We start from the raw sequence: 8,634 nt of genomic DNA, 5'->3' as shown, positions 1-8,634 counted from the left end.
GAAATACGTTTGACGTGGAGCTGAATGATTTTTGTTAATAAAATCTTATATTTTGAACAGAAGTTGTGGTGAATTTATTCCATGCGACTGCACGTGATCACTTCGTCAGTGATGACTTCGTCATTTTAAGAAATTCCCACCATGCTTTCAGGGAAGAGCTGATGTTAATATTTTTAAAACATGAGTGCCGCTTGATATTAGAGCTAATAAACGGCAAATCTGAAGTTATGATATTACTGCATATTTCCTTACTGGTTTATAAGAATTTTTGAGAATTCCATGTGATCTATCTATACATGTACACCAAAACCAGGTGGGTCAGAAATAACCAAACCTGGGTTATTTCCGACAGTGTTTTGTTCGTCAACAATAAGGATGACGAAATTATTTTGTCTTTTTTTCATGACGATAACGAGAACTGACGAGCTAAACATGGATCTTTGCGGACAAAAACTTGAGAGTTACAGGTGTGAGTTAAAGTCAACGAGACGAGTCAAGACTAAATACAAATTTGCGGCTAGTCGGTCAGACATTTAAAATGCATCATTGTGCTGTAATCCGCTAAGCAGTATCAGCCGTGCTGCTGTGTCCTGTTTGAACACACAGACCATCTGCCATGCAGCGGTGCAGCGGTGCCCATTCTGCATGACCACAGATGGATCATGGCAATAGCGGCGGCGTGAAAATAATCCAGAATGCGTGCCGAACTCTGACAAACTGATCTTCCAGCTGTGAAGAACTTTTGACTGCATGGTTCCATGAATTCCATAAAAAAAAATAAAAATAAAATATCCTAGAAAAAATGTCTAATGGGAAAAAGATAACCCAGCGTTTGGGTAAATAATATAACCCAGCATTTTTTAGAGTGTTAAGAAATGTCAATCTATGTGAATCTAAAAGGCAGAGTTAGTTCTTGTCTACTGAGTTACGGTAAGCTTAGAGATTAAGATTTTTCTTAAACTGTAGTTTGGAATCCTAAAATCTAATGGTGCAAAAAAAAAAAGAAATCAATGATAAATGTTTCATTTTTTGTCAAAGACGAAGCTGACATATTAAGAGCATTATGAATGTTGATTCAACCGGTGGAAATTGACTGACGAACGGCACAGACGGAGTTAATTAAACTTTGGTTCAATGTCCATTTGAGTAGTAAGCCAGGCTGAAATCAAATTAAATCAAAATATTTCCTCATGATTTTCTTTTTTTTCCCTCAGTCTTCAACAACTTAAACTGCTGCCCACCAACATTTGTAGCTTGATGTGCTCCTCTTTCAGTGATTGCCGTGGCTGACTGACTCAGGAAAGGCCTCAGTAGCTTATGTGTGTGGCAGTAACCATACCGACATGCTGACAATGGCACGTAGCAAATATGCCCAAAGCCTCAAGCTACTGTTTTATGAAACAGTTGCAGTTCTCTTGGCTCTTATAAAACACCTCAAATATAAAACAACTCCAAGTTTTGTGGGAGGCCAAGATCATTGTCAGTATCTGCGTAATTTGCTTTTAGTTTATTTATCACAATTTGAGCAAAAAATAAACAAAGAAAAAACATACAGGGGATACGACCCCTGTGTCCTCAATGATAGTTACGGCCCTGCGAGGCAGAGCCTATTTATTTTAAGAACAGTCCAATTTCTCAATGAGAGACTACATTGAAAAGCTCAAAATAGCTAAGTTTATGTACAAATGTGTCCCTGATCTTGTCTAAATCTTGGTTGATCAGAAATTCAAAATCTGTGCTCAATGAGCCTGACTGTGATCAACCACCGCAATGTGTCTCTGGTTTGTTTTTCTTTTGTCTGAAAAGTTTAAAGTATGGTGGGGGATGTTGAAGCCGTTTTGTATTTCTTTTGTTTTTCTGAATTTATTATGAACATATTTGCATTCTAATTCTACTGATTTATTTTTTGAATCTTTAGTTGAAAATATGTTTATGTTTTCATTCTTATGCTTATGTTTATGTGTTATGTTTTAATTGATATGCTTATTTGCTGCTCTTCCTGTATGGTGGGCGTGACATTGATAAGCTGATTGATTGACATAATAGATAGGTGCCGTCACCGGGGCAGGTAAAGTGGAAGTGGCAAACAGTTTTTCAACCGTGTGATGCAGGAGCGCTTTTGTTTGGTATGAAAGTTAAAGACAAATAAATCCCTCTATTTTTTACTCTGAAGCGGTGACCCCAAGGTTGCCGCTACAGGGGATTTTTGAAAAGACAAATGTTTGAAAAGACACGCCTTCTCCACTTAAAAAAAATGCACATGCACAACCCTGTTCTTGCTCTAGAGAGGGAATGCCTATTTAATGCGTGCGAGAGCAGGCATGATGTCATGTTGGCTTTCAGGGATCTAACCCACATGCAGAACACTCAGAGACTGGGAAAAAGTTCACAAGTTTATTGAAGATAAATCACAATAAAGAACAATGATTACTGGGGATAACTGGGTCCGGGTCTGGTCACGACTGGTTTTCACTGCAGAGAGGGACAGATTGGTTAGCAGTCTTTCAGTGGACTTGCAGGTTGGGTGTTTGCAGGTCTATACCTGATCAGAGATGAGCAGAGCGGTAGAAGGGGGGAACCAGGAGGGTCCAGAGGCTGAAGGCAGACAGAGGGCTAGGCAGAGGCAGGGCAGAGCAGATAATCTTACTGAGCAGGTTCAGAGCTTCTCCCTCAGCTCTTGCTGAGAGCGGGCAGGCAGGTTTCAGACTGAGTAGGATTTCCAGGGTTCTTCTGAGAACAGACAGCTTGGTTTCACGCTTGAGAAACCCTTCCAGGTCTTCAGGTTTCCAGGCTGGTTCTTCCTGAGAAGCAGAGAGGACAAAAAGCAGATTAGGTTCAGGTTCAGGCTTCAGGGGAGTCTGATATTCAGACTGGCAGGTTGGCTCAGGCTTGCTAACCATAACTGGCAAACACTCTGGCGTCGGATTGTAGCTCTGCCCCACCTTAAATGCTGGTCTCCTGATGAGCTCATGAGCCGCAGGTGTGGTGGTCAGCTTCAGCCCCAGGAGACCTAGAACGCCGTCTGCTGGAGAAAGGTGGACAGACCTCCAGATCCCAACACATGAGCCCATTTCTCCTCGTGCACGCTCTGTTTAAAAGTTGCTGTTTGCATCGGTCATACAAGCTTTCTTTCCAAAAGAAGATTTGCAATTTTTCCTCTATGTCAGACTTGTGAAAATGGGGTAATATGGGGTCATTTTTAAAAAGTGAAAAAGGGGTCAAGCATGTAGGACGGCCTACATAAACATATCAGAACGATTGACAATTAGGAGGACCACTTATTTTGATGATCCACCCGGAAAAAGAACATCCTCCACTTTACCTTTAATGTGCTAAAGTTTGGTTGGTTAGCATTGCTAGAATACGAGGTCATCTTAGGACAACGTTTTATGGCCCTTTGTTCTACCTGAGCTTGGCCTTTCCGGTGCTATCTGAGCTGTTTTAATTTCCTGCAGTGCTGCTACATTTTAATGCATTTCTGAGTCATTTTTCACTATTCACTGTAAAACCGAATGAAGTTTCACTGTTTTTATTGCATTTAAGATCTCTGTACAAGTTATCATTGACATTTATCTATTATGATACTTATATTGTGGCGATGCGTCCTCCGCAGAGGAATGAATAAATAAAGATCTAGTATTATATCTATTATTTTAAAGGAAAGCCCTAAATTGCATCAAGCCTTAAAACCTGAGCATTCCTTTGCAACTCTTTGAATGGACTCTCAGATCCCTTTTCCTCTTTTTATTAGCCTTTCATTTACCTCAGTAGTGTGTAGTGTTTGCATAGTTATCAGATTCAATAATACTGCCATAGGGATTATTGGACAATAAAGACAATATTTTAACTGGGGTTGTCTGTATTTACTTATAACAGTGAACGATTTATTACTCAGAGCCAGATCCAGACGCTTTTTGGTTAAGAATGGAAGAAACAGAGACAATTTTGTGTGGTTGGTGATTACAGTAATAACTGCTGATAACAATATTAGTAGAAAGATAACTGGATTTTAACAGCCGGAACAGGAGTCCAACCAGTCCAAAAGACCGAAGAGCCTTGGTGAGTAAGCAGATTTCAGTTATAATAATTTAATTAATAAACATTTATTAATGAGTTAATTTGAATGAACAATTAAATAGCGATAACTTTCAGTTCTAGTTATTTAATATATTCATAATCTGCTGGTTATACTGCTCAACAAATGTCTATCGGAAATGTCTCACTCTGATAAAAAAAAAAAAAAGCCTAACTGTGCAGATATGCATAACATCAGTAACCTACAGCACCACTGACCATCCCTATGAATGTTTCTATAACACCTTTTTCAATTCTTGAGAACCAAAAATATATGAGCATGCCATGCACACTGCAAAATGAATCAGTGAACTGGATTGTTTTAAAGTTAATTTATTACCATTGAATTTTACAAATATGCTTGAAAACAGATTGCAAGCTATGTGTTCCACAATGATTGACTAAATTAGAAGAAAATGTCATCAGAAAGTTTTTACATAGTTCTTTTCCCACATGAAAATCAGTGTGGGCACAGAACCAGCGCCCAGATGCACACTTATATCTTACATTCATCATTTTATTTTCTCTGCAGCACACATGTCATGGATGCCAATCATTCTGCCCTTTTGCCATTACATAACTAACCTAAATTTTCATTCATTGTTTACCTTATTACCAGAGCATATGCTGAACCTTCTCTGATGAGTAATTATTGACTCATAGTCTCTCATTTAAAAAATGTTTCAAGACGCCAGCAAGGTAAATGCGCCAGCAAGGTATTGCTCAATTTTGTTTAATTAGGTCATATAATCTGAAGAGCCAGCCTAAGGCGCAAACCATAGGGCCCAGGGCAAGCATGGGGCCTTTAAGAGCACTTTTCAATTTTTACACACAATCTGGATTCTAAAACTTTCCAAGTAAACATTTCCAAGGAATTAATTGATTAAAATGTTTTGTTTATAAATGTTCAATTAGACTGAAATTAATTTTCATATATTATATTATACAATTAATACTGTTGGAGGTAATCTTCACAATTTGAAGGAAACAAATTCTAAAAACTTTAAAACTGGCCTGAAATAAATAGAAATAGGGTGCAAGTTAAATAATTTAATTACGTGCAGATTATGAACAATTTGGGTCTATATAGAAAGAAAGAAAGAAAGAAAGAAAGAAAGAAAGAAAGAAAGAAAGAAAGAAAGAAAGAAAGAAAGAAAGAAAGAAAGAAAGACATTAAGTAATGGTAGGAACAAACAAAATGGCAACCTTTAGGTAGAAAATTGGCAAAAGGGCGAATTGACCCGACCTCCTTTGTAACCTTCTATTTCTTCTTTACAAGCATTTGAGGACATAGAAGTTACAGGAAGTCCCCCGTGGACAGCTGCACAGGGTGCCAATGCGAGCACCTTTACGCACAGCACACGGCTCTCCTGCATCACACTGCAGAGATAAAACAAATCAATCGTCAATAATTTCAACAGAGAATATATTACAAAATGCAAAGAATAATGGGTAAATGCATTAATTGACTGTGGTAAATGACTTTATTCTTTTAATTAATTTTGTGTATTTAAACAACCTTACTAATTTATTATTGTTTTTGTTTAAAAAAGGTATACGGTTTGTCTAAAATGTAGGTAATATGCAAAAATTAAGCATAACAGAAAATACTAAATAAGGAAAATCATGCTTGGCGGTAAAATAAAATGAAATATAACACAGAATAGAATGAACATATTTTGTTTCATTTTTTTACCTTTATTTTTTAATAGTTACTGTTTCTATTTTTAATGTATTTGGAGGCCTGTTAAAAGTGATATTGAAAAAAACTAAGTAAAATAAATGTTAAGTTAATTAAAATTATTATAAGACAATACTGTGACAACTTATTTTATCCAATTTTGAAATTATCTTTAGTTTTGTATTATTTGTATTCATGTCAGATACATTTATGTTAAATCTATTATGTTGTGGTTGGTGTCCTGTTTGCTTACCGAGGGTAACCAGCCAAGCTTCTTCTCTAAGGGCATTTCTTTGTTTCTGAGTTTTTCTAGAACTTCTTGCAAAGCATCGATCTGAAAGGGAAAATAATTAAACTGATCAAGAAGGATCTTGCATTCTGTATCATGCTGTCATTTGTTCAAATAAAGCTAAATTATTAGGAAAAAATCTCCAGGTACTTAAGTTATACACAAAGTGTTATCATAACATTATATAATTTTCACAAAATAAATGCTGTAATAAATGCTTTAGATCCTTTACCAGGTCTTTCTCCTGCTGGGTTTTCAAAGTGAAGTCTAAGGAGCGTGTCTCCAGCGAAGACTCCTCAGCTCGGGCAAGTCGCAGGTAGGCGCAGCTGGTGGCTGTTAGGAGGAGGAAGATTAGAGCGCTGGCCATGGTGCTGAGATAAAAAAAAAAGGAGGAGTCCTTCTCAGCAAAAGGTGGATTAAGTCTGAGTTAGATTTGTGGGGAAGGTCCCACCAACAGTGCCCCTTTATATAGGTGCTTCACTGGGAATGGTGACATCAGCCAGCCTCTAAAATATTAATGCAAACTTTGATTTTAGTGAAACGGATTTGCACAATTGTATCTTCGAGGGAACTCTGCCATAAAGTAAAGCAGATGAAAGTGCATGAATCTATTATCAGATCTTTTTGTTGAACCAAACTGTATGAACTTTTGTATTGTTTTCACTTTTGTGGAATATCAGTAACAACTCCATTTTCTTTTCTTTTCTTTTTTTCTTTTTTTTTTATCAGTAGAATATTGCCAGGCTAAACGAAGCTCAAGTAAAATAAATGCCTCTTTCAAATTTCAAATATGTCCATAGAGAGTTTCATACCAGCCACCTGAGTTTATGAGTCATGTTGATGCGCCAAAGACTTTGAGCTTTTGTGTATGTGTCACCTCATCCATCACAGCATCACAAAGAACAATTGTTAGACTAATATGCAAAGTGTCAATTCTAATTTAAGTAGCTTAATGGTTTTATCTACCAGAAAGGAATTGTTCATGAGCACAGACCTTTCCTTATCTATAATTTAGCACTGTTCTAGCCTGTCTTCTTGTGTTTTCATTTTTCAATATAGCCTTAGTTAGACCTCAAATTAACCTGCATTGACACCAATCTGAAATCAAGATTTCATTTCCTTCAACATGAATGACCTTCACCCCACCACCCTCATATCCTATTCAAAGGAAATGGACTTTGACAAATATGGAAAGACAGACCTGTGTTTGCTAATGCATTTGTCAAAGATTTAAAGACCCTATAGTGCTGACATCTCATCTATCCATCCATCCATCCATCCATTGGTATCTTTATTTCGAACATGCGAGAGAGAGAAAAAAAATACAATAAAACAATGTTTAAAAACATTGGAGAGAGAAACAACAAACAGTACCTTTCTTTCCTGAGTTAATATACCTCTATTACATGTGCAAAAACGAGTAGGAAGAAGTGAAATGTATGTACTCCTACCCCTTTAATTCTTTTATTTCTTCAATTTACAATATTTATAACTATGTTGCTATTTATGTCCATATATATATACACACCTACCTACACATATACATACATAAATATTTTTACACATATACTCTCATACATATGTGACCATGTTTAAAATAAAGTGTAAAGAGACTTAATTAGTAGTAAAATATTTGTACATTTATTTGCAAAAATATAAAAGCATCATTATTAGTTGTTCTAAAATCTTATATAAAAATATAATATGTGGCAAAACAGTTCATTGATGGGCTCTATTTAAAACAGGACAAGTATACAATTGGCTGAATTGGGGTTGTGCAAATAGCAATAATAAATATACAGTTGGGAAACACCAATAAAATCAATATGACATGGCCAAACAAAGCACAAATAAAAACCAAACGAAACATGCAAAGGTGCCCCTAAGTCAATCCAATTTGACACAGTCCAAAAAGTCTATACAGGCCCAAACAACTAATGTACAGCCTAAACCTTAACCAAGGGAAAAAACAGTGGATGGCGGCTCAGCAGCATTCAAATCATCACTAAAAAATACAAATATCATCATTATAATACAATCATTTTATTATTAAAATTACTATCTTAACTATTCAAAATTTATGTTTATTAACATCCAACAAAAGAACTCTCCTAGTTCTGAAGGCCAGCAGGTGATAGGACCTTTCATCAATTAAGGTGGGACACACTTTCCCAGGACTGATGACTGGTACTATTGCTTGGACCTAAGAGGATGTGGTCATTATTGGCTGCACTGCTTTTGTGACAAACATACTGCATCTATTTACCTTCTTGTCTGTGCACCAAACCCGGATTTGGCTTAAAAGCTTGAGTGTAATGGCTGCCAGTTGCCCTCTATACTCATGTGGAGTAACTGAGTGAAAGGCCCAGATTTGCCTTCCTCTGGCTTTTAGAGACTAAGCTCCGCCCCCAACTTCCTACTTTTGGTTCACCCTATCACACATATATACAAATAAACAAAACAATATTTTTTAGTTTGTTTCACAATTTAACTCTACAAAATGATCTATCTATCTATCTATCTATCTATCTATCTATCTATCTATCTATCTATCTATCTATCTATCTATCTATCTATCTATCTATCTATC

General features: G+C 36.5%; 1 protein-coding gene across 1 annotated transcript; it reads right to left on the bottom strand.

The window, feature by feature from the left end:
* Positions 1–4,415: 4,415 nt before the first annotated feature.
* Positions 4,416–6,414, bottom strand: LOC107104298 (cocaine- and amphetamine-regulated transcript protein-like). Its single transcript, XM_015404278.1, has 3 exons — positions 6,277–6,414; positions 6,009–6,089; positions 4,416–5,454 (listed from the first exon to the last, which is right to left on the bottom strand). The coding sequence occupies exons 1-3, from the start codon at positions 6,409–6,411 to the stop codon at positions 5,347–5,349; spliced, it is 324 nt and encodes a 107-aa protein (XP_015259764.1). The 5' UTR covers positions 6,412–6,414; the 3' UTR covers positions 4,416–5,346.
* Positions 6,415–8,634: the final 2,220 nt, after the last annotated feature.

This window comes from Cyprinodon variegatus, unplaced genomic scaffold, assembly GCF_000732505.1.
Source record: "Cyprinodon variegatus isolate N-32 unplaced genomic scaffold, C_variegatus-1.0 Scaffold1681, whole genome shotgun sequence".
NCBI classification, from domain to species: domain Eukaryota; kingdom Metazoa; phylum Chordata; class Actinopteri; order Cyprinodontiformes; family Cyprinodontidae; genus Cyprinodon; species Cyprinodon variegatus.
The sequence above is the reverse complement of the archived record's forward strand: the minus strand, read 5'-3'. Positions and strand labels throughout refer to the sequence as shown.

Excerpts from the sequence above, each read along its gene's own strand:
- LOC107104298 (XM_015404278.1), bottom strand. The coding sequence starts at position 6,411 with ATGGCCAGCGCTCTAATCTTCCTCCTCCTAACAGCCACCAGCTGCGCC. Across the intron at positions 6,090-6,276 it reads CCCAGCAGGAGAAAGACCTG|ATCGATGCTTTGCAAGAAGT; the intron begins GTAAAGGATCTA and ends TTTCCCTTTCAG. Across the intron at positions 5,455-6,008 it reads AGCTTGGCTGGTTACCCTCG|TGTGATGCAGGAGAGCCGTG; the intron begins GTAAGCAAACAG and ends TTATCTCTGCAG.